Source organism: Chiloscyllium plagiosum, chromosome 22 (assembly GCF_004010195.1).
Source record: "Chiloscyllium plagiosum isolate BGI_BamShark_2017 chromosome 22, ASM401019v2, whole genome shotgun sequence".
In the NCBI taxonomy this organism is placed as follows: Eukaryota; Metazoa; Chordata; class Chondrichthyes; order Orectolobiformes; family Hemiscylliidae; genus Chiloscyllium; species Chiloscyllium plagiosum.
This window is the reverse complement of record NC_057731.1, coordinates 7,534,013-7,560,351: the sequence shown is the minus strand read 5'-3', so window position 1 is coordinate 7,560,351 and position 26,339 is coordinate 7,534,013. Positions and strand designations below refer to the sequence as shown.

Genomic DNA, 26,339 nt, shown 5'->3' with positions numbered 1-26,339 from the left:
CCCCACCCCACCCCACCCCCGTTTTCTGTCCATCACTGCTCCCTTTCATAAAATTATCATCTTAACTCCCTCAAAAAAACCCACATCACATTCTCCTTCCTCCTCTTCAAAGAAAACAATCCTCTGTTTGCTCCCCCATAACATTCGGCTAATAAAAGAATAATCCTTCCTTTCTTTCTTCCCGCCCTCACACACTCCCGCCAAGACTTTCCCCTCAAAACGAAACCTATCCCTGTCCAGTGAGGATACAGTTGAAAATCTCTTTCCTCCTTGTGTCACGCTGCATTCCATTGGCCCTCAATTCTCCAAAAATGGGATTAATCCTTCCGGTTGCTTGCGTTTGAAACAGGAACTGTAGTGCATTGAAAACCTCAGAAGTAAATACGTGAGGTGGTTTTAATTGTGATACTTAAAAATGTATCCTAACTCGGACTGCTGCTTTAGCAAAATGCTTGGTAGAATGCTGCAGTGTTCAAACCCCACCGCCCTGTGGCTGACCGTTTCAAGCCCCTCTCCAGCGCCCTCAAGTACATGCAAGTCCTGGGCCTCCGCCGAATCCCAGCCACCATACAACTGGAGGAAGGACGCCTCACCTTTCACCCTCTGAACCTGCATCAAACATGGCCTTCGTTAGTTTTCAAACACCCCCAACCCAAATCCCAGATGTAATTCCAAACTAATACGTTAGGCACATTTGTGTGTTCCCAAGCTTTGGTTTGGATGAGGCCGAGAAACCAGGACAAAATATGATTGCAGAAAGGGAGAAAATCATGAATGTTTTGCTGAAATAGATTGTCTATTGCTGGACTTGGAAACCGGACCCTAGCGGAAGCTGATGTTGACTATGACTAATGCAGTCGATCACCTGGATCTCTCGACTTCAATTCTGGGGTTTGGATTGAATGGTTCCATTTATTTCATTTTTTGTTGAATTGGGAAAGAAATGGTGGCCTTGAGTGTCACTTACAGCAGAACAACTATTTCCTGCAGTTGGCTAATTTATTTGTGGTGAATGAATAGTTAAAATTCTCTCCATTGTGAGGAATAGTGGGAGTAATAATTTGGTCTTTTCTTTTCTCAGTTTGATTCCACTTATTCCTTTTCCCTGTGCAAACTAGTTGTGCTTGGGGTGCCTTAGGAGGCAATAACAGGTTAAACTCTCTCAGGCAGAGGAGACCAGAAATCAATCTTTATTAAGTTTTTGATTTATTTGCAAAATGAGATGTGATTTGGCTTGCTCTTAACTCTACAATGCACCATCACGGTCAAAAAATGTTTCTCATATACTCACAAGTAATTACCTATTGATTGTTCCCTATCTGTATAGCCATTTTTAATCACCCTGTATGGGCACCTTATGACACCTTGGGGTAGCTGGGATTTGAGTTCAGACCTCCTGGCCCAAAGGGATTCTACCACTGCGCCACAAGACCTGTCCCCAGCCTGTGCCTTTTTATAATTCACTCACAGGATGTGTGTCTCTGGGTAGGCCAGCATTTATTGCCCATCCTTAATTGTGCAGAGAGCAGTTTAGAGTCATCCCCCATTGCTCTGGGTCTGGAGTCACATGTAAGGTTAGGATGGCAGATTTCCTGTCCTTTCCCAACAGTCAACAGTGGGTTCGTGGTCATCATTAGACCCTTAATTCTAGATTCTTAAATGAATTAAAATTGCACCATGGCAAGATTTGAATTTGTATCCCTAGAACATTACCTGAGTTTCTGAATTAAAACTCAAGTGATAATACTATCACCTCCCCAAGTGTACACTTTTATGTCAATTGTTTAATTGCAGTTTAGTTTTCAGAGCTTGGAGGATTTTGTAGTGGAGTTTGCTTGGGTGCTCCGGTTTCCTCCCACAGTCCAAAGATGTGCAGGTCAGGTGAACTGGCCATGCTAAATTGCCCATAGTGTTAGATGCATTAATCAGAAGGAAATGGGTCTGGGCGGGTTACTCTTCGGAGGGGTGGTGTGGACTGGTTGGGCCGAAGGGCCTGTTTCCACACTGTGGGGAATCTAATCTAATCTAAATCCCACTTGCTCTGGAGGTGTATCATAATATGTCTGAACAGAATGATTAAAGAAAAATACCTTTATACTGTCGGTTTGTGTCAGATATCCTTATCTGATGTAAAAGCAGAAAATACTCTCAATACCAACCGTAGGAACGATCTTTATCTGAAAGAACCCATGATTTTCCTTTTCTTTATTGCCTGACCTGCTGTGTATACAGTTATTTTTCTGTCTGTATTTGAAGTTCTATCTGCATTTGTTTTTTTTTGTCATCATTGAATATGTTGCACCTCAAGGGGCAGCAGTTTGAATGCATGTCACAAGAAGACTCTCTTTCCATCTGCTTCTAGAGTTGAACTGAAGTTGTCTGGTGGCATCTAGTGTTTATTCACAGCATTGCACTCTTCAAAAGATGTTTCCATTTAACACAAAATACTGTAAATGCTTGATTCAAATGACCATTGCCAATCTGCTGACAAGAAGGTAAAGGAGGTGCCAATCAGTGCAAAGTGACCTAGTGTGATAAAAGGGCACTGCGTTTACGTTGTACTTCTGATGATGGCTGGCTGTCTTAAAGTACTTCACAGCCAGTTGAATACTCTTAGAAGTGTAATTATTATTGTCAACCCAGGAAGCTCAACAGTCAATTTCCACAAACAGCAATATGCTAGTGACCAGAAAATCTATTCTGTGATTTTGATTGCAGAACAAACATTATCATGGATACTGAGGATAATTCCTGCAAGAGACGACTTTTTTTTTCTTTGGGCTGTAAACTGAAATGGCAACTGGACTGCTATATAACCAAAAGCACCAGGGGAGTTTTGCAAAGAGAAAATCAAGTTCTCCATGTTTCTGAGCTGTGCAGCACAATGTTTTGGAAGCAGTAAGAGGTAAATTTAAGACTGGGCAGTATGGAGAGTCTTCTGAGTTGAGGAAATGCTGCCTGATGACAACCCTGTGGCTGTTCAATGCATCACAGGAGAGGAAAACATCCAGAACCTGCAAACTGAAAGCGTCCATTTCCCTCTCTCTCTCTATCCATGTGGAATAAAGATGGAAAACCACAAAACTTTAGATATCTAGGTCCACCCACTGAATTGACCATCACCCTGCAAACAACATGGCACAGTGCTAGAAACCAAACTACTATTGAGAGAGATAATTTAATTCTTTGATCTTTAGAATTTGCTTACCTTGTCTATATTCTTTTTGTATCCATAGAAACTGTTAAACCATCTGTCTTTTGTGTGTCGCAATCATGATTGAGTGTGCCCATTTTAGGGATTTTTAAAGAGGTATACATCAAGTTGCACGGTAGTCACAGAGTCATAGAGATGTACAGCACGAAAAGAGACCCTAAAGTCCAACCCGTGCATGCCGACCAGATATCCCAACCCAATCTAGTCCGAGCTGCCAGCGCCCGGCCCATATCCCTCCAAACCCTTTCTATTCATATACCCATCCAAATGCCTTTTAAATGTTGCAATTGTACCAGCCTCCACCATTTCCTCTGGCAGCTCATTCCATACAAGTAGGTCTCTTTTATACCTTTCCCCCCTCACCCTAAACCTATGCCCTCTAGCTCTGGGCACCCTCACCCCAGGAAAAAGACTTTGTCTATTTATCCTTTCCATGCCCCTCGTAATTTTGTAAACATCTATAAGGTCACCGCTCAGCCTCTGACACTCCAGGGAAAACAGCCCCAGCCTATTCAACCTCTCTCTATAACTCAAACCCTCCAACCCTGGAAATATCCTTGTAAATGTTTTCTGAACCCTTTTAGGTTTCGCAACATCCTTCTGTCCTGGACAGCCAGAACATGACCTCCCAACTCCTGTACTCAATACTCTGAACGTTAAAGGAAAGCATACCAAATGCCACCTTCACTATCCTATCTACCTGTGACTCCACCTTCAAGGAGCTATGAACCTGCACTCCAAGGTCTCTTTGTTCAGCAACACTCCCTAGGACCTTACCATTAAGTGTATAAGTCCTCCTAAGATTTGCTTTCCCAAAATGCAGCACCTTCCAATTATCTGAATTAAACTCCATCTGCCACTTCTCAGCCCACTGGCCAATCTAATCAAGATCCTATTGTAATCTGAGGTAACCTTCTTCACTGTCCACTACACCTCCAATTTTGGTGTCATCTGCAAACTTACTAACTATACTTCTTATACTCACATCCAAATCATTTATATAAATGACGAAAAGTAGAGGACCCAGCACTAATCCTTGTGGCATTCCACTGGTCACAGGCCTCCAGTCTGAAAAACAACTCTCCACCACCACTCTGTCTTCTGCCTTTCAGCCAATTCTGTATCCAAATGGTTAGTTCTCCCTGTATTCCATGAGATCTAACCTTGCTAATCAGTCTCCCATGGGGAACCTTGTCGAACGCCTTACTGAATTCCATATAGATCACATCTGCCGCTCTGCCCTCATCAATCCTCTTTGTTATTAATTTTAAAAACTCAATCAAGTTTGTGAGATATGATTTCCCATGCATAAAGCTATGTTGACTATCCCTAATCAGTTCTTGCCTTTCCAAATACATGTACATCCTGTCCCTCAGGACTCTCTCCAACAAGTTGTCCACCACCGAGGTCAGGCTCACTGGTTCTGTATAGCTCTCTCTTGTCCTTCCTACCCTTCTCAAACAGTGGCACCACGTTAGCCAACCTCCAGTCTTCTGGCACCTCACCTGTAAGTATCGATGATACAAATATCTCAGCAAGGGGTCCACCAATCACTTCTCTAGCTTCCCACAGAGTTCTATGGTACACCTGATCAGGCCCTGGGGATTTATCCACCTTTACCCGTTTCAAGACAGCCAGCACTTCCTCCTCTGTAATACTGACATTTTTCAAGATATCACCATCTATTTCCCCACATTCTATATCTTCCATGTCCTTTTCCACAGTAAACACTGATGCAAAATACTCATTTAGTATCTCCCCAGTCTCCTGTGCCCCACATAAAGGCTGCCTTGCTGATCTTTGATGGGCCCTATTCTTCTCCCTCGTTAACCTTTTGTCCTTAATCTATTTGTAAAACCCCTTTGAATTCTCCTTATCTCTATTTGCCAGAGCTATCTCATGTCCCCTTTTTGCCCTCCTGATTTCCCTCTTAAGTATACTCCTACTGCCTTTATACTCTTCTAAGGATTCACTCGATCTATCCTGTCTATACCTGACGTACACTTCCTTCTTTTTCTTAATCAAACCCTCAATTTCTTTAGTCATCCAACATTCCCTTTACCTGCCAGCCTTCCCTTTCTCTCTCATAGGAATACACTGTCTCTGGACTCTCATCTCATTTCTGAAGGCTTCCCATTTTCCAGCCATCCCTTTACCTGCGAACATCTGTCCCCAATCAGCTTTTGAAAGTTCTTGCCTAATACTGTCAAAATTAGCCTTTCTCCAATTTAGAACTTCAACTTTTAGATCTGGTTTATCCTTATCCATCAGTATTTTAAAACTTAGATATATGGTCGCTGGCCCCAAAGTGCTCCCCCACTGACACCTCAGTCACCTGCCTTGCCTTATTTCCCAAGAGTAGATCAAGTTTTGTACCTTCTCTAGTAGGTACATCCACATACTGAATCAGAAAATTGTCTTGTACACACTTAACAAATTCCACTCCATCTAAATCCCTAACACTATGGCAGTCCCAGTCTATGTTTGGAAAGTTAAAATCCCCTACCATAACCACCCTATTATTCTTACAGATAACTGAGATCTCCTTACAAGTTTGTTTCTCAATTTCCCTCTGACTATTAGGGGTCTACAATCCCAATAAGGTGATCATCCCTTTCTTATTTCTCAGTTCCACCCAAATAACTTCCCTGGATGTATTTCCGGGAATATCCTCCTTCAGTACAGCTGTAATGCTATCCCTAATCAAAAATGCCACTTCCCCCTCTTCTCTTGCCTCCCTTTCTGTCCTCCTTGTAGCATTTTTTATGTTTTTGATTTTTTTCATTGATTTTGTATTGCAGTTTGACGGCGAATTGTAATGGGATTTCTTTTATTTTTGCAGTTGCAGTGGTGTGTGTACAGCAATAAGAAGATTGTCATTGGATAATACCCCGTCAGCCCCTCCGAAACGGCCCCTCAGTGCTTACCTGCGCTATGTGGTGGAACAGCAACAGAATTTGTTTAAGCAAAGCCCAGGTAAAAAATAAATTGTAAATGTAAATCATTTTAGTAAGAAAGGATGTGGTGAGCGTCACCATTTGAGATTGTGTCCCTGCAACTGTTTTATCGCGCAAAGTATTTTTTCTCTGATTCCTGTCTTGATTTTATATCTCCATCTTCTCTTTTTGATTTGAACATCATATCTTGGTGAATATTTGTGCCTTGATCAACAACACTTTTGTAAAGAAAATCAGGTGATCTGATAATTATCATGCTGGGATCTTGCTGTGTGTGAATTAACTTTGATGTTTCATCAGGTAGCAACAGCAACCTAGTTTCAAAAGTGTTTCATTGGTTATGAGATTGTGAAAGGTGCTATATGTTGAGCTGCATGTCCTTTCCTTTCATTTTGTTAATTGTCATAATTTCTGTATGTTGGTGTTTCACTTGGAGCCTTATAATGGTATTTGAAGAAAGTACCCAGTCTGTATCTTGGAGTTACCATGGATTCTTTTATCTTTGGGTGATTCTGATGTGCTTAGTAGAATTAGACCCAGTATATTGGGCAGTTTTTAGTCCACCAGACCAGTGTGGACTATCAGTATATTGCAATATGGGGAGGCAATGGCCTAGTGGTTTTATCCCGAGACTATTAATCCAGAAACTCATGGAGGACATCCAGAAATGCTCTGGTGACCAGAGTTCAAATCCCGCCATGGCAGATGGTGGAATTTGAACTCAATTTAAAAATTCTGCAATCAAGGGTCTAACTAATTCTGGGTCTAACTTTCAGGTTGCATGGAGGGCAGAAGTTCTGTTTTAATACTGTCTCGCTGTTCCGAGCCAGTACCACAAAGTTATTCTCCATTTGACCTTGTATAATAGATATTACTCTTTTGCAGATATAAAGTTGTCAGAAAAGACTAAGCAGATTGCTCACGCATGGAGACAGCTAACACCAGATCAGAAACAAGTAAGTGCCTTTCATTTAGTGCTCTGGAGCGATTTGCAGGTTGAAATGGCCTAAAAGCCATATATACCTGAAATTTGTCAGTATTCTTTAAAACCAAATCCTTTTTGCTCAGTGCTGTTGTTCAGCTCATTTTTTGTTTTTGAAAAAGGATCTTTTGCCTTTTGTTTACCTGGGAGCATATTGGAGTAATTGAGAACATAACTGATTTCTTTTTTTGCAGCCGTATGAACTAGCAGCAAGTGATGCCAAATTGAAATATAAAGTGGAACTGGCAGCCTTCAAAGCGAACCTCACGCCAGCTCAACTGGCTAGCTTGAAAGAAGAGAGGAGACAGAAACTGGCGAAACGGAGAACAATGAGGAAAAAACGAGTAGGTTCAACATCAGCACTGTGTCTTACTTGGCCCGTAGAGTCATAGAGATATACAGCACAGAAACACACCCTTTGGTCCAACCCGTCCATGCCGACCAGATATCCCAACCCAATCTAGTCCCACCTGCCAGCACCTGGCCCATATCCCTCCAAACCCTTCCTATTCATATACCCATCCGAATGCCTTTTAAATGTTGTAATTGTACCAGCCTCCACTACTACTTCTGGCAGTTCATTCCATACATGCACAACCCTCTGCATGAAAATGTCACCCCTTAGATCCCTTTTCCATCTTTCCCCTCTCAACCTAAACCTATGCCCTGTAGGTCTGGACTCCTCCACCCCAGGGAAAAGACTTTATTTACTTATTCTATCGATGCCCCTCATGGTTTTATAAATCTCTATAAGGTCACCCCTCAGCCTCCGACGCTCCCGAAAACAGCCCCAGCCTATTCAGCCTCTCCCTATAGCATCAAATCCTCCAACCTGGCAACATCCTTGTAAATCTTTTCTGAACCCTTTCAAGTTTCACAACATCCTCCCGATGCAAGGAGACCAGAATTGCAGGCAATATTCCAAAAGTTGCCTAACCAACATGCTGTACAGCCGCAACATGACCTCCCAACTCCTGTACTCAATACTCTGACCAATAAAGGAAAGCATACCAAATGCCTTCTTCACTATCCTATCTACCTGTGACTCTACTTTGAAGGAACGATGAACATGCACGCCAAGGTCTCTTTGTTCAGCAACACTTCCTAGGACCTTACCATTAAGTGTATAAGTCTGCTAAGATTTGCTTTTCCAAAATGCAGCACCTCATATTTATCTGAATTAAACTCCATCTGCCACTCCTCAGCCCATTGGCCCACCTGATCAAGATCCTGTTGTACTCTGGGGAAACCTTCTTCGCTGTCCACGACACCTCCAACTTTGGTGTCATTTGCAAACTTACAAGCTATACCTCCTATGTTCACATCCAAATCATTTATATAAATGTTGAAAAGTAGAAGACCCAGCACCAATCCTTGTGGCATTCCACTGGTCACAGGCCTCCAGTCGGAAAAACAACCCTCTACCAGCACCCTCTGTCTTCTACTTTCAAGCCAGTTCTGTATCCAAATGGCTAGTTCTCCCAATATTCCATGGGATCTAACCTTGCTAACCAGTCTCCCATGGGGAACCTTGTTGAACACCTTACTGAAATCCATATAGATCACATCCACGGTTCTGCCCTCATCAATCCTCTTTGTTATTTCGTCAAAAAATTCAGTCAATTTTGTGAGACATGATTTCCCACGCACAAAGCCATGTTGACTATCCCTAATCTGTCTTTGCCTTCCCAAATACATGTAAATCCTATCCCTCAGGATTCCCTCCAACAACTTGCCCATCACTGCTGTCAGGCTCACTGGTCTATAGTTCCCTGGCTTTTCTTTAACCATGTTTCTTAAACAGTGGCACCATGTTAGCCAACCTCCAGTCTTCTGGCACCTCACCTGTGACTGTTCATGGTACAAATATCTCAGCAAGAGGCCCAGCAATCACTTCTCTAGCTTCCCACAGAGTTCTAGGGTACACCTGATCAGGTCCTCGGGATTTATTCACTTTTATACATTTCAAGATATCCAGCACTTCCTCCTCTCTAATATGGATTTTTTTTTTAAGATGTCACCATCTATTTTCTTACATTCTATATCTTCCATATCTTTTTCCACAGTAAACACTGATGCAAAATACTCATTTAGTATCTCCCCCATCTCCTGCGGCCCCACACAAAGGTTGCCTTGCTGATCTTTGAGCAGCCCTATTCTCTCTCTCGTTACCCTCTGCTGATCTTTGAGCAGCCCTATTCTCTCTCTCGTTACCCTCTTGTCCTTAATGTATTGATAAATTCCCATTGGATTCTCCTTAACCCTATTTACCAAAGTTATTTCATGTCCCCTTTTTGTCCTCGTGATTTCCCTCTTAAGTATGCTCCTACTGCCTTTATACTCTTCTGAGGATTCACTCAATCTCTCCTGTCTATACCTGACATATGCTTCCTTCTTTTTCTTAACCCAAAATCTCAATTCCTCAATCCCCACACCTATCAGTCTTTCCTTTCACCCTGACCGGAATATACCGTCACTGGACTCTCGTGATCTAATTTCTGAAGACTTCCCATTTTCCAGCTGTCCCTTTACCTGCGAACATCTGAACCCAATCAGCTTTTGAAGGTCCTTGCTTCATACCTCCAAAATTAGTCTTTTTCCAATTTAGAACTTCAACTTTACATCCGGTCTATTCTTTTCCATCTGTTTTAAAACTTGTAGAATTATGGTCACTGGCCCCAAAGTGCTCCCCCACTGACACCTCAGTCACCTGCCCTGCCTTGCATATAAAATACTCTGGGGACTACTACATCAGCAGTATACTGCACATTGCTTAGATTACTTAGATTACTTACAGTGTGGAAACAGGCCCTTCGGCCCAACAAGTCCACACCGACCCGCCGAAGCGCAACCCACCCATACCCCTACATTTACCCCTTTAACCTAACACTACGGGCAATTTAGCATGGCCAATTCACCTGACCCGCACATATTTGGACTGTGGGAGGAAACCGGAGGAAACCCACGCAGACACGGGGAGAATGTGCAAACTCCACACAGTCAGTCGCCTGAGTCGGGAATTGAACCCGGGTCTCTGGCGCTGTGAGGCAGCAGTGCTTGCCACCGTGCCGTCCACAATTGCTGCAAACAGTTTTGTCTCCACATACCTCACTTGGAGTACAGTGCATAGTTCTGGTCACTGCTCTGCATTAAAGGACACAGAGGGGGTGAAAAAGTTACGAATGTTTTGCAGTGATACTGGAGCATGGAAAGATTGAACAAGTTGGGTTTTTTTTCAGAAGAGGGAATTAGGAGACGGCATGGTGAAGGTGTGTAAAGTTATGAATTTGTTGGGCAATGTAAATGCAGAGAATGTTTCCCCTGTGGAGGAATTGAATACATATGGCGCAGGCCATTTGGCCCCTCATGCCTGCTTCCCAGTCAATAAGATTATGGCTAATCTGCTTGTATTTCCATATTCAACCCCGTTAACCTTTGATTGTTTTGCTTAATGAGAATCTATTACTGTGTTAAAATATTAATGACTCTGCCTCCATTGCCTTCTGAAGCAGTGTTTCAAAGTCTCTGCATTTCGCTTATCAAGAGCATTCAGGGTCCTGCATGCTTCAGTCCCTCCCTTGTCTCTATTCTGAACTCCAGTAGATAGAAGTCCAGCCTGCTCGACCTTTCCTTCCAGTGCAACTCGGTCATTCCTGCTATCAATCTAGAAAACCAGGGTACTACAAACCATCAATACAGGATGGTCACTAATAATTCCGACAAGGAAAGCTTCATTATTCTCAGAACATGTTTTAGAATGTAGAAGTGACAATTAGTTTGGATACTTTGGCAAGGACGTCGTAAGAGGACTCGAGAGAAAAGGGAATAGAAAAGTTGAGATGAAGCAGATGGAATGGGAAGAGGCCTTTGTGGATTATAACAGGTTTTGTGGTCCTGTATATACTGCTGTATGTTCTTTGCAATGCATCCTACTAGGCCATAAAATACTCTGGGGAGTATATTAAATTACTCGACTGCAGACATTAAATCAGCAATATACACAGTAGCCATAAGTTGCCGAGGGAGTATTAAATCAGGATGTATGCTGGAAGACCATTTACACGCTCGTTGGAGTATCACATCAACAAAGCACACTGACAAGATGAGAAAGCAGTCTTCAGCCATAGTAAATCAGCATTGTATTGTGATGGACTATAAAATATGGTGTGGTAGCATGTTTTTCCATAAAATGTTGTGCTGTTTGTGTTGAAAGCACAATTGAAATTTGAGTGGAATATTGTCATGCCCTGTCACTTCCACTGTTGTTCATATAAATGAACCTTCATTCAGTGCTATTAATGTGAAATTCTGAATGCATGTACCAGAGCTTGTCTTAATGATTTCCCACCCAAAGTCATTACTGTCAGCCCAGTTATGAGGATGAGTGCCAAGTTCTGTTTAAAAAGATACCTGGCGTTTTTCAATGATTTGGAGGAGTCAGGTTCTGTGGCATTTTTTCCAGATAGTTGAATGAATTATTTGTTCTTTGCGAAAACCTTAATTGGATATAAACCGCTGAAGTGCTCGTGATAAAATCTGAGAGTGCATTGCTAGGTATGAAAGCTGTGGAGTTTGACCCATGTGTAACATATTAAGTTCATTGTCAAAAATGTAGTTGTTGAATCTTGAGAACCAGTGTTACTTGAAATACCTACAGGTCTGATATATTGGATGCTTTACTATACATTGAGTATTTATAAGAAACTTGCTTTGAAGTAAACATTTTTGGAAAAGTCGGTTGTTTCAATGTTGGAGTGCCTAGTTGATGGTTATAGGGAGACAAGTCTGAGTCCCAGCCTTTATCCATACCTACTTTGTTACCCAATAATAGGGTTAGATTTGCTAATTTTGGCCTTGTTTAACAGAAGCCAAATAGAGACAGGATATCTTCCCTGTGAATAATGTAGATCAGAGTAATTGATTTAACAAGAGAAAATACTTCCTTTTTAAATTGTAGACAGTAATGTAGATGCAAGATCTTTCATTTGAATCATCAGAATTTTTCTCAGATGTAAACTTTCCCTCCCTCTGTGTTCTTTCTGTACCTCCTGTAGTTTCTATTGATGTTGTATTTTCCCTTCTGTGTCCCTTTGATCATTCCTGTTATTGGCCTTTTTAACTGGTGTTTTTATTTTTGTGGGCGGCACGGTGGCACAGTGGTTAGCACTGCTGCCTCACAGCGCCAGAAACCCGGGTTCAGTTCCCGCCTCAGCGACTCTGTGTGGAGTTTGCACATACTCCCTGTGTCTGTGTGGGTTTCCTCCGGGTGCTCCGGTTTCCTCCCACAATCCAAAAATGTGCAGGTTAGGTGAATTGGCCACGTTAAATTGCCCATAGTGTTAGGTGAAAGGGTAAATGTAGGAGAATGGGTCTGGGTGGGTTACGCTTCGGCGGGTCGGTGTGGACTTGTTGGGCCGAAGGGCCTGTTTCCACATTGTAGGGAATCTAATCTAATCACTGGAATACTGGCGACTTACAGAGAGCAAGCAGACACCCCTGTATATAGTGTAACGGTGATGATGTGTCTCTCAGCTCTGCTGTTCACTCTGAAGGCAGCTCTTGTGTGTTCACAGGTAGGTGCTTGCCAATACAGCGAAGAACATTTGTCTAGTTTTGATGTACAATAAGGAAACTCGCGTGGGGCTAGCACTGCTGCCTCACAGCGTCAGGGACCTGGGTTCGATTCCAGCCTCAGACGACTACCTGTGTGGAGTTTGCACATTCTCCCCCGTGTCTGCGTGGGTTTCCTCTGGGTGCTCCGGTTTCTTCCCACAATCCAAAGATGTGCAGGTTAGGTGAATTGGCCATGCTAAATTGCCTATAGCATTCAAGGATGTGTGAGTTAGGTGCATTAGTCTGGAGTAAACTTAGAGTAATAGGGTAGGGGAATGGGTCTGTGTGGCATACTGTTCGGAGGGTCAGTATGGACTTGCTGGACTGAAGGGCCTGTTTCCACACTGTAGGGATTTTGTGATTCTATATTTCACCTTAGTTATTTTTACATGAACCTGTTCAATATGATTTAAGAACTGATACTCCCTTCTGATTTTTTTATTCTCTGAAGAAACTTACCATTTTGGGGAAACCGAAACGACCTCGGACAGCCTTCAATATCTTCATGGCCGAAAACTTTGAGGAAGCAAAAGGGGCAACTTCGCAGGTAAAAATGACGACAATAATTGTAATACTGGTGACCCCCAAATTATTATTTCAGGCACTATTCTTGTATGAGAGGCAATGGCCCAGTGGTATTATCTGTTAATTCAGAGATCAAGGAAATATTCTGGGGGCCTGGTTTTAAATACTGCCAGTAAAAATCTGGAATTAAGATTCTAATGGTGACCATGAATCCATTGTTGATTGTCAGGAAGGAATCAGCTACCCTTATTTGAACCTACGGTGGCTCAGTGGTTAGTACTGCTGCCTCACAGCACCAGTGACCCAGGTTCAATTCCAGCCTTGGGCGACTGTCTGTGTGGAGTTGGCATGTTCTCCCCATGTCTGTGTGGGTTTCCTCTTGGTGCTCCAGTTTCCTCTCACAATCCAAAGATGTGCAGGTCGGGTGATTTGGCAATGCTAAATTGCCCATAGTGTTCTGGTATGTGTAGGTTAGGTGCAATAGTCAAGGGAAATGTAAAGTAATAGGGTAGTGGAATGAGTCTGGGTGAAATTCTCTTTGGAGGGTCAGTGTGTACTTGTTGGTCCTAATGGCATGGTTCCACACTGTCGGGACACTATGTTTCTATGAATATGGTTGACTCTTAACTACCCTCTGGGATGGGCCATAAACGCTGTCTAGCCAGCGACACCTTCATTTCATGAATGAATTAAAAAATAAAGTACACCCAACTCTCTTTCCCTCCACTTGATAGGTTAAAAATGTCTTTCTGGTTTCAGTGCTTATCATCGCTTTTTCAATGCTGTATATATTTCTGAAGGCATAGCGATTTGATTATCCTATCGTGTTGTCCTATGAAGCTGTGGACTTTGGCATTGATTTCCAACAGTGTATGGTGATCTTGAACAAAACAGTGCAAAATAGTCAGTGCAGTCTGAGAAAAGATCTGACGGTGAAATTGGTACCATTAATTTCTGAGGATTTGTTAAGGTGGGAGTGATAACACAGGAATACCTTAAGAATTTATTTTCAAACAGTTTATTTGAGGTTGAAGTCGGTAACATATGTGAAAGTGATTATTCTGTTGACTATGGCAGTAGGTCTCCGCTCTATGGACTGAAAGAATATTTCAGGAATGTATCTGAATTCTAAATTCTGTCTACTCTCTTCTTAGGTGCCATGTTGTGGAGTTATATGCTTTATATGTTGGCTCTTATCAGGTTAATCTGTCTAAATATCTAGCTTCCTCACACCTTCAATTAACTTGTTAAACTTTGAGCAGCACATTTCGCTAAACCACCTTTCTGGTTTGGGTGTTAACAGCACCATCATTTTTACACTGGATTTTATTTCATGCAGAAAGATTCCTTAACACCTTTGCAGATGCTTGAATAATTAAGACAACTTTTACACCTAATGTTGAATCTTCAGTAAGGAGACAAATGGCACTGAGTACGAGCAAATCTCAGTTGTTTGTTGGGAACCAGCATTGCTTGTGAACTGCTGAACTCCTTAACTTTCTAATCTTAAGTAATAATAAATGGGACAACACTGAATAAAATTAGTTTTCTTTTGGGCCACTAGCTATTGCTCATTTCTCCCAGGCCTGTTATCTGTGGGCCTCTAACCGTCGCGCCTTCAGTCCAAACAACTCTCTTCATTAATTTGAGCCTAACCACTAGTTGTAAGCTTCCTCTGGTAAAAGAGAGCTCCCAAAACATGTTGTATTAACCCTTTCAGAGTTTTTCCTCATATAGTATGTTTTAAAACACCATTCCTTGAAAGTCAAATTGGAGAGATTTTATGCTGTTATCTTGCAAATTGGAGAGATTTTATGCTGTTATCTTGCATTTGAAAGGAACTGGTTGAATCTTGGAATGGAAGGACAATACACACTGTCGGTGAAACTCATGAAGGGCTTGCATTCTGAAATCTGATTCCCATCTCGTTGTTATTGCCCTGCCATTAGGGAGAAAACCTGTTTTTCTTTTCTAAATGTCTTCCCCGTCTAGTTCAAGTAAAAAATAATAACTTTTATGCTGATCAATTCAGCGCAATCTCTGAAGTTTTTTCTGTTACTTATTCTGCTGCCCAGGTGGTGTTATATGTTTCACACCTTGTAGGAGTTGGGACGTCATGTTGCGGCTGTACAGAACATTAGTTCGGCCGTTTTGGAATAATGTATGCAATTCTGGTCTCCCTCCTATAGAAAGGATGTTGTGAAACGTGGGAGGGTTCAGAAAAGATTTGAAAGGATGTTGCCAGGGTTGGAGGATTTGAGCTATAGGGAGAGACTGAATGAGCTGAGGCTATTTTCCTTGGAGCTTTGGAGGCTGAGGGGTGACCTTATAGAGGTTTATAAAATCATGAACATGGATAGGGCAAATAGGCTAAGTCTTTCCCCTGGGGTGAGGCATCCAAAACTGCAAGACATAGGTTTAGGGTGAGAGGGGAAAGATTAAAAAAGATCTGAGCGGCAACTTTTTCATGCAGCGGATGGTGCATGTATGGAATGAGCTGCCAGAGGAAGTGATGGAGGCTGGGACAATTACAGCATTTAAAAGGATGGGTATATGAATAGGAGGGGTTTAGAGGGATATGGGTCAAGTGCTGGCAAATGCGACACGATTTATTTAGGATATCTGGTTGGCATGGACGAGTTGGTTCTCTTTCGGTGCTGTACATCTCGATGACTCCATATTGTTAGGTTACAATTGAAAGGTTGGAGGAGATTGAGCTGAATTGAGCAATAATTGAATGTGAAGGTTTTGTCAAACGTTGTGAGAAATACACATACAGAAGCAAGTTTCCTAATCTTCCTTTCTATTGACTAGATTTCTGACCTGCAATTTTGAAATTATTACCTGCATGCCCAAATCCATTAATATATGTTACAAAAAGCTTCGATTCCAACACCAGTAACTGGCAACATTTTCTTGGTTCACCTTTTCTTTGCTACTCCTTACTTTTTCATCACTGAAAAATCTTGCCACTTGTCATCACTGCCCCTTTAACCCCAGGGACTTCAAATTTGCTCCAAGCTCACTCTGTATACATTGTGAAACATATTCTGAAACTCTGTATGCACATCGTCAACAGCACTCCTTCCATCAATCCTCTCAATTTACTTCAACAGCTCAATGAAGTGAGTCAAGTATTACTTACTTATTTTCTAAATCTATGTTGGCTGTCATGTCCTTTTCCAAGTGAAATTTATTTTTACCTCGGATTAATTTGTTCAGCACCATTATTAGGATGCCTGACCTGTATTGGTTGGATTTATTCCACCCTCTTGTTACCATGTCCCACTTTGTTGTGAGGGTGTGTGTAACATTTGTAATCCTTCAATCATCTGGCACTATTCTGATATCTAACAAACATTGGAGTAGCCAGTGCCTTTCGCATCCCCATCATTCATTTAGTAACTGATGGTGCACTCCATCAGGCAAGGTTGAGTTAGAGTCATAGACGGCGGCATGGTGGCACAGTGGTTAGCACTGCTGCCTCACAGCGCCAGAAACCCGGGTTCAGTTCCCGCCACAGACGACTGACTGTGTGGAGTTTGCACATTCTCCCCGTGACTGCGTGGGTTTCCTCCGGGTGCTCCGGTTTACTCCCATAATCCAAAAATGTGCAGGTTAGGTAGATTGGCCATGCTAAATTGCCCGTAGTGTTAGGTGAAGGGGTAAATGTTAGGGGCATGGGTCTGGGTGGGTTGCGCTTCGGCGAGTTGGTGTGGACTTGTTGGGCCGAAGGACCTGTTTCCACACTGTAAGTAATCTAATCTAATCTAATCTAATCTAATCTAATCTGAGATGTACAGCATGGAAACACACTCTTCTGTCCAGCTCATCCATGATGAACACATATCCTAAATTGATTTAGTCCCATTTGCCAGCATTTGGCCCATATCCATCTAAACCCCACCAGCCCCATATACTTCTGGGCTTACTCCCCCTCTCCAGTACTGACAAAGGATTTTGTCCTGAAACGTTGACTTTCCTGCTTCTCGGATGCTGCCTGACCTGCTGTGCTTTCCAGCCTCACGTCAACTTCCAGTGGCTGCAGTCCTTACTGTCTCCTAGTCCCTTTAATCCTATTCATATACCTTTCCACATGCCTTTTAAATACTGTAATTGTACCAGTCTCCACCACTTCCTCTGGCAGCTCATTCCATGTACCATCCTCTGTGTGAAAAAGTTGCCCCTTAGGTCTCTTTTATATCTTTCCCCTCTCACTCTAAACCTGTGCCATCTAGTTCTGGATTCCCTGACCCCAGGGAAAAGACTATGTCTATTTATCCTATCCATGCCCCTCATAATTTTGTAAACCTCTATAAGGTCACCCCTCAGCCTCCGACACTCCAGGGAAAACAGCCCCAGCCTGTTCAGCCTCTCCCTGTAGCTGAAATCCTCCAACCCTGGCAACATCCTTGTAAATCTTTTCTGAACCCTTTCAAGTTTCACAAAATCCTTCCAATAGGAAGGAGACCAGAATTGCACGCAATATTCCAACAGTGGCCTAACCAATGTCCTGTACAGCCGCAACATGACCTCCCAACTCCTGTACTCAATACTCTGACCAATAAAGGAAAGCAGACCAAACACCACCTTCACTATCCTATCTACCTGTGACTCTACTTTCAAGGAGCTATGAACCTGCACACCAAGGTCCCTTTGTTCAGCAACACTCCCTAGGACCTTACCATTAAGTGTATAAGTCCTGCCCTGATTTACTTTTCCAAAATACAGCACCTTGCATTTATCTAAATTAAACTCCATCTGACACTCCTCAGCCCATTGGTCCATTTGATCAAGATCCCGTTGTAATCTGAGGTAACCTTCTTCACTTAGTTATAGCAAATAACTCTCCAAAAGCTTAACCAAAACACTTATTTTCAGACTGGTGATGAATCTGTGAATTGCTGGATTTAATTTGACAGGTAGCTTATAGATATTTCCTTGTTGTAAGTGAATTGAACGAGTGAGATTTGTGAAGTTTGTTACTCTATCCTCATTTGCAGGGGGGAAGCAAGCCAGAGGTGGACGTATTTTTGTGTTCTGTCATGTTTTGTTTGTCTTGAAATTATTCCCCACGCTCTGATAAGTAATTTAGCATGTTACGATTTTTCTTAGGCAAAGCTGAAAAACCTGCAGGATGAGTGGCACCGGCAGTCTGATCAGCAGAAGCAGGTAGGTGTCATTCTCATTTGCAATTAAGCCTAAATTACTGTGGATGTGATTCCTAATAAATTTGGTGGCCCAGATCTTCCATCCAATGGTGTGCCTGCGACTAACTGATTTAGACAGCTCATGTATCATATGATACTGGAGCCTTTGCACCTTCTTGTATGTATCTAATTTGTATCTAGCAGTGATTAGAATAGGCTGGCTTGTAGCTACACCCACTAAGGTTTGCTGTGAGTTCATTGACATGCATGCACTGTTTTTGAAACAGACATTCTTCCCTTCGAAGGTGTAGAGCCTCAGTTACTACACCCCTCTCCTACTCTGCCCCCCCATCATTCCAAATAATACTCCGCCTCCACCCCAACAAGATTCACCCTTTTCTCCACCCCCAGCTTGTGTAATTCCCAACCACGCTGATTCCTCTGAGCATGGTGGCTCAGTGGTTAGCACCGCTGCCTCACAGGGCCAGGGACCTGGGTTCGGTTCCAACCTCTGGCGACTGTTTGGAGTTTGCACATTCTCCCCGTATCTGTGTGGGTTTCCTTCCACAGTCCAATGATGTGCATGTCAGGTGGATTGGCGATGCTAAATTGCCCATAGTGTCCAGGGATGTGTAGGTTAGATGCATTAGTCAGGGGTAAATATAGCATAATAGGGTAGGGGAACGGGTCTGGACGGGTTCCTCTTCGGAGGGTTGATGTGTTGTTGGGCCGAAGGGCTTGTTTCCACACTGTAGGGAGTCTATAATATTGATCAGACCTGGGGAGAGGGTGGAGGGAGTCAGGAGAATGCAAGTGAATGTTGTTGGGATCAGGGGTTTGTGAACATGGGCGTGGTAGGTGCACCGTGAGCCTGGATGGGCGAGATGTTGGACAGTGAGCAGAATGTTGGGATTGCCATGTTCTCGAAGCTTTGCCACTCCAGCTGATTGACATCAGGCCATGATCCTAAACAGCTTTTACACCGACCAGGACAAGCTCCGATGTAAATCTGTAAAAAGGCAGGGGACGTGTAAGACAAACGGCCCAAGTCTGTCTTGTGAACGTCTGACCCCGCTGTGGTGGGGAATCGTGTCGCAGTCTGGGCAAGGTAAAACTGTCAATCAGAAGTTGAACTGTCCTGTGCAAGTCACCTGCTTCAATGTACATTGAGACTTCCTCAGGGGACCAAGGGGTGTCAATCACTAAAGTTGAGACATTGAGTACCCATCATATTGGAGGATTTAGGCTGAGGTTTGTGCTGCAGCATCGTTTCTGATCCATTTTTTGCTTTATGCTGCCTTTTCTCTTTGCTTTCTTCCATCTCTCTTTCTTAATTAAGTAGAGAAAAGGAACTGTGAGCCACACTTTAGCCTTTTCACATCTGGAACCTGGATTTGAACCTGGTGCCAGCCAGTGGGATTCGAGTCTCCTATCTGATGGCTGTGAGGCTTTGATGTGAAGTGGGCTTGTAGAGTGTCCATCCACTGTGCAGTAACCACAGACCTTCAGCATGAAACCAACTAACCACTTATCACAAACTAACAGTCATTGAGACTGTCTTAAGCATATAAGAAGTAGGAACTGGATTAGAGTTGTTCCCTTAAGGCTGCTTCACCACTCGGTAATATGATGGATGTTTCACCTCCATTCCACTTTGCTGCACTCATGATCCTCCTGTTCCCTTAGAATCTGAAAAAAAATCAATTGATCTCATTCTTGAAAGTGCTCAGTGACTGAGTGGCTAAGGCTCCTGAGGGAGAGTTTAAGGATCCCTGGGTTTCTTAAGAGTGACACAGTGTGTCTGAAACAGGAAATGTTCAACTTCTGTAATTTGAACCCAAAATATTAATAAATCACAAACACAAGTGGGTGCGAGTCAAGTATTTGACTAACATATTAGATTTATGAATGTCTTTTTGGTCATGGCAATTCAGAATTACTAGAAGTGAAGAAAGACCTTAAATTCATTAAACAGTTCCTGACAAACAGTGAATTTACCTTCCATGATGCCAAGTTTTACGGCATAGTGTGATCAAAGCTGATCCAATGTGGTCAAGAAAAGCCTGAAGTCAATAAATTGTACAGTATTGTACCCTAACAGGCTGCGAGCAAAGGTGTTATGTTCAAAGCCCGGAGGGTGGGTACAGTCAGTACTTGTCTGCATAAAAGGATGCGTGCTATCCTACAAAGTTAGGACTTGATCTGAATAGAGATCATTTGTCCTATAATGTTAAAAATTATTCGGAGCAACTTTTGGTCAAGGTTTTAAATTGGCGGCTGTTGGGAAGTCAGGCTTTTGGCATTTTGAAGGGCGTGGAGTCCAAAATAGGAGTGCAGATGGAGGGGAACAGATTAGTCATTTGTTTTTTTTTTCAGTTGACGTCCATGATCGGGCATTGAGAGCAGTTTGGGAACATACCTTCTTGCCCTGTCCAACAAGTTAAAGGAAGGGACTGATTGGCCACATGTGACGTAGAATAATTTGAAACTTCATAAATTTGCTTTCTGAACATTTGAAAAGGATTTGAGCGATAGCTCTCACATCATCACACCCTCAACTAATGAAGGATGTATGAAGGGGAAAAATTAAATGAATTCAGACGTATATGTAGGTTTGTTAGAATTGAAGGAAACTTGTGTTCTTACAGCAAAATCCAGCTTGTAGTTTTTAGTTGACATTGAGGAAGATTGCTACTGCTAGTAGTTAGCAAGCGGAGACCCTTTCAGGGAAAACGTCACCACTCTCAGCATTATAGATCACTCCTAAAATGTTTGAATTTCAGAAAGGTTTTGCTAATGATTGTAAACTGGGCTTTAGATAATTATACAGTGACTTTGCCAATAGGTTCAGAGATGTTATGCTGTAACAGGTGGAACCTGTACCTGGGACTGCTGCCGTGAAGTGGGGACATGACCACTGTGCAACACTGGGCCCTGTCATGACTTTGCATTTACTCAGGTTGACATTGTTCATCTGCATTGAAGTGGTGGATTCACAACATTGGATAAGTCTGAATGTTGGGATTGTAAAACCGATGGGCTGATCTGACATTCCTGGATCCTTTGAGGTTCAGTTACACACAAGGCCCAAATGAAATGAAGGTCCTGATCCTCAAGTTACTTTTTGCAACAAAAGATTTTTCCACTGCGTTATTGTGTCACATTTTGTTGTGAACCCCAACCATCTTCCATCAGCCACCAATGCCCTTCCAAAGTTAGTTGAAGTAGTGTGTTTGTGACGTGTAAGTAAGGTGAGAGACATTGTTTGGGTCAGTGTCCTGAAAAAAAGTCACCAAAGCTTTTAATTGCTCTGAAAGAAGCAAACAATTCAGCAACAAATATTTAGACAAGTGCTGTTGTTTTGAGAGCATGGTTATATTTCATTTAATTACCTTGAATTAAATTAAGCCTCCAGATGGAATCCAAGTGTCTCTAGTTCTGAGCTCTGATGAGCTTTTAATCTCAAGTTAATCGCAATTTGAGATCGCTCAAGTACTAGGGGTTATTCATGTTACACCTTTCCCAGCCATATAAACAGAATTGTTTTACACTGCTGTCTTCACGTCTTATCCAAAATTAGAGAACCTCAGTACAGTGCATGAATGTCCAGTCAAGTGGTAAAAACTATTGTATTGCCCGATTTTCTAAGGAAAAATAATTTGCTTGTCAAAGAAGACAACAGTACAATTATAAAGATTGCATTTGTGTTACAAACATGCTAACGGATATGATGACTAAGAACTCCAGAGTTTAAAACTAGTAGTTATTAACAACTTCTTAAAAAGAATAGGAAAGAATTCTGACTTTTTCGTGAAAGAATAAGGCAGACTAATTCACATGTTGTGTAAGGTTATGTGGTATTCTGCTGTTTTTTTTTATTTTTGTGCAGGTGTTCATCTGTGAATAAATCTAAACTCAATTAGTTTATCTACCTTCAGAGTTGACGTACTGTACAGTAGCAATCTGTATATTCTTCCTTTAGCAATCTGCTGTTATTGAGTGTTAAACAGTGGAAAAATAATGTAGAATAAAGCTTTGATTCTAGAGCCAACATGACGATTGAGCATATTTGGGTAGAGAGTCTGAGTCAGAACTATTTCTAATAACTTTCCACTAAGAGAAAATCTCAAAGATGACATCCACGAAGGGCGACTTGTTACTGTCATGGGTCCCCACAGGACTGATTCCTGACCAAGAGTGCTTTGGGCACATGGGGCAAGTTGTCCTCTAAGGTGGTGGGATCTGGAATGCAGGATCCATTTTCTTCCTTGCTTCATGATTCATCTGCCTCATCATTTAGGCATTGAGATACAAGGTGGTTTGACGGATGGTCATCTTCATTCTGGACATTCGGTAGCAAGCTTCAGAGTTTCTTGAAAGCATGTTCTTTGTCTTTCCCAGAACATTGGCTGTTTGAGAGTTCAGTGACAGGACTGACTGTGAGAAACTGGACACACTGGCAAATGCGTTCAAATTGATTTTAAGAAGAATTTTTTTTCCCCTGTACAATTGTGGAACTATCTTGAAAAAAGTCACTAGCGTTTGATTGTTCTCCTTTGAATCCAGAGTATGTGGTGGCCCCCGTTGCTGGTGAAAATTCCTTTTGTGCTCCAGTGTTTTGCTGAACGCAGACCCGGGTGTCTCAGTGGTGATGATATCTGTATTGTCTCGAACTTTATTGACTGCAGGGGATTTCGGTTGGCAAACACTTGCTGTTTCAGTTTATAGAAAGCTGAGTTCTTGCAGCTGTTCTAGTGTTGGATCTCCTCATCAATTATGCCACTTTGAGAGAGGTGACTGTTGAATGTGAGCAATGCTTAACATATTCCAGTCTCTCCTTCAACATATACGGGAAGACAAAAAAATGCTCCCAAAAGGAAGGGTTACTGAACCCGAAACATTAACTCTGATTTCTCTCCATGAATGTTGCCAGACCTTTCCAGATATTTCTGGGGTTTTTTCCAGTTTCCAGCATCCTCAGTTTCAGTTGTCTATTTATGTCCATGGTGCTCAGTTTAGCTTTGGTAAAGGGGCAACTGAAGTTAGAATTTCACTTCTCGACAGTATTTAATATTTGTGTCAGAGTCTTAACTATAATTAGATGCTGGTATTTGAAGAAAATTTCACCATGTGAATTTTATTGCTTGTTCATTGATAAGTGTCCTTACTTTTAATAAGTGATAATAGGTTCAAATTTTACTGGATTTTTTTAAGGATGCAAAGCAAATTTTAATTGCTAATTGGTGGGAGTCTATGCATTTTCATTCTTGAGAATACTCATTTGGATTGATATAGGCTTAGTGTGTGCCTGTTATTATTCCATTTGTACAGTTGTCAGGTTGTTGAGAATCCGAGAAAAATCTTCTTAAATGTTGGGTGTGCGTTGATTTGTTTCCTAAAGTTGGTGCAGATCCTTACCTATTGATACACTCGCTTCTTGGTGGATAATGTTTCAAAGGGATTCTATACGCTTACATGGCCTTCCTTTAAAAACTCTACCATGGAACTCATGATAGTCCACCAGCTACAAGCCAAGCAAGACCGATCTGATCAACAAGCGTTTCCAAACAGTGTCTTTATCAAAGTGTTTCCTTTCTGGAACACAAATTGCATCTTTTGATGAGCACACTTTGCAAGAGTGGCTGTGCGCTTAAGTATTACGAGTTTTTATTTTAATCAAATTGTAATAGACGCTGGGTTCAAAATGATTTGTTTAATCTTTTTATTCGAATTGGTGGCGAAACTGTTGCTGCTTTTTCACTCCCAGTATTATTCGTGGACTTTGGTTACCTTCAAGCACAGAGGTGGTAGCAGACAAGCTGCTAGATTTGGAGTACGTCCACGGTGAAACAGAATCTGATTTGAGCTTGTCTTACCGGTACGTTTAATCTATGAAATGATACGGAGTGCTCATTTGCCCCCAATCAAAATGATGTTCATTACTTATAAAACGCCACAGCTGCCTGAAGAGATACTGTGCCACATGCAAATTTATAGAAATATAGAAGATAGCAGCAGGAGGAGGCCATTCGGCCCTTCAAGCCTGCTCCCCCATTTATCATGATCATGGCTGATGGTCCAACTCAATAACCTCATCCTGCTTTCTCCCTATAACCTTTGGTCCCATTCGCCCCAAGTACTATATCTAGCCGTCTCTTGAATACATTCACCGTTTTGGCACCAACTCCTTCCTGTGGTAATGATTTCCACTGGCTCACCCACTCATTGGGTGAAGAAATGTCTCCTCATCTCTGTCCTAAATGATCCACCCTGTATCCTCAGACTGTGACTCCTGGTTCTGGACACACCCACCATCAGGAACATTCTCCCTGTATGTACCCACCATCAGGAACATTCTCCTGCTGGGATTTTATGCATCTCTATGATCCCACCTCATTCGTCTGAACTCCAGCAAAAACGATCCTAACCTCGTCAATCTCTCCTCCGACATCAGCCCCGCCATCCCCGGAATCAGCCTGGGAAACCTTCTCTGCACTCCCTCGAGAGGAAGAGCATCCTTCCTCAGAAAAGGAGACCCCCAAACCTGCTCACAATATTCTAGGTGTGGCCTCACCACGGCCCTGGATAATTGCAACAACACCTCCCTGTAGTCTCAAATTCCAAAAGGCTTTAACCCAATTTTAACTCGACTTGTCTGACAGGATTGGGGCTTATGCAGGGTCAAAAGAGCCGTGGAACTGCCACTTTGGACTGAGATGAGGAATTTCTCATGGATTTGGCTCTCTAACCTGGACATTTGCTACTACAGGCAACATTGGAGGCTGGGTTATCGAATATATTTGAGACTGATATAGGCAGAGTTCTATTTAAATGTACAGGCAATCACGATTAGGGGGGCTAAGAAAGCACCCAGCAAAATGGACTTCAGGCCATAGTCATAAATGGTTTGATCTTGTTGAATAGGAGAGCAGGATCCACCAAATGACTGCCTCCTGCTCCTATTTTTTCATTGACACATTTTATGCACTGATCTCAACCTCGTGGGTTTACATACTAAACTGGATATCTGATTTGAGGTGACTTGTTGGGAGGGTCCAATTAAAAAGAAAACTGCCATCATGCGTATGATTGTATCTGCTGTTAGCTGTTTACAAACCTCACCCAAACGTATAGCTGAGCTCAGATTGGGCACTGAATCTAAACACCACTTCTGCCCAATCTCTCAGGAAAGATGTTGTTTAACTTGAAAGGGTCCAGAAGAGATTTACCAAAGGCGTTGTCACGGTTGGAGGGTTTGAGCTCGCAGGAGAGGCTGAATAGGCTGGGGCTGTTGTCCCTGGAGTGTTGAGGCTGTGGGGTGGCCTTATAAAATCATAAGGGGCATGGATACAGTGAATAGTCACGGTCTTTTTCCTAGGGTAGGGGATTCCAAAACTAGAGGGCAAAGGCTTAGGGTGAGAGGAGAAAGATTTAAAAGGGACTTAAGGGGCAACATTTTGACTCTTGAGGATGGTGCATGTATAGAATGAAGTGGTAGAGGCTGGTACAATTACCACATTTAAAAGGCATCTGGATGGGTATATGAATAGGAAAGGTTTAGATGGATATGGGCCAAGTGCTGGCAAATGGGACTAAAATAATTTCTGATATCCAGTCGGCATGGACAAGTTGGACCAAAGGGTCTGTTTCCATGCTGTACATCTCTATGACTCACTGGCTACAAACCGGGCACTTTTTCATTCTTTTCTCGCGCTCTCCCTCACTCTGAGTCAGAGACGTATGGATTCAGATCCCATTCCGGATACACCAGCACAGAATCTCGGCTAACATTGTAATACCGAGGGAATGCTGCACAGTCAGAGATGCTCTCCTTTACATGAGACTCAGACTAATTTTCTCGATGGGGACCCTGTAGATGTAAAAGCGCAGCAGGTCAG

The 26,339-nt window shown here is 42.4% G+C and overlaps 1 protein-coding gene across 2 annotated transcripts in view; it reads left to right on the top strand.

Annotated features, from left to right (window-relative positions):
• Window positions 1-26,339, top strand: part of tfam (transcription factor A, mitochondrial) — a 31,345-nt gene that overhangs the window by 951 nt on the left and 4,055 nt on the right. Inside the window, exons 1-6 of one of the 2 annotated variants that reach the window (XM_043712357.1) lie at window positions 2,749-2,905; window positions 6,057-6,190; window positions 7,057-7,127; window positions 7,348-7,497; window positions 13,218-13,313; window positions 18,407-18,463. In XM_043712357.1, coding sequence (XP_043568292.1) covers window positions 2,862-2,905; window positions 6,057-6,190; window positions 7,057-7,127; window positions 7,348-7,497; window positions 13,218-13,313; window positions 18,407-18,463 — 552 coding nt within the window. In that variant the 5' untranslated portion in view covers window positions 2,749-2,861. Of the gene's footprint in view, window positions 1-2,748; window positions 2,906-6,056; window positions 6,191-7,056; window positions 7,128-7,347; window positions 7,498-13,217; window positions 13,314-18,406; window positions 18,464-26,339 lie in introns of those variants that run through there. The other variant, XM_043712356.1, reaches the window with a different exon arrangement.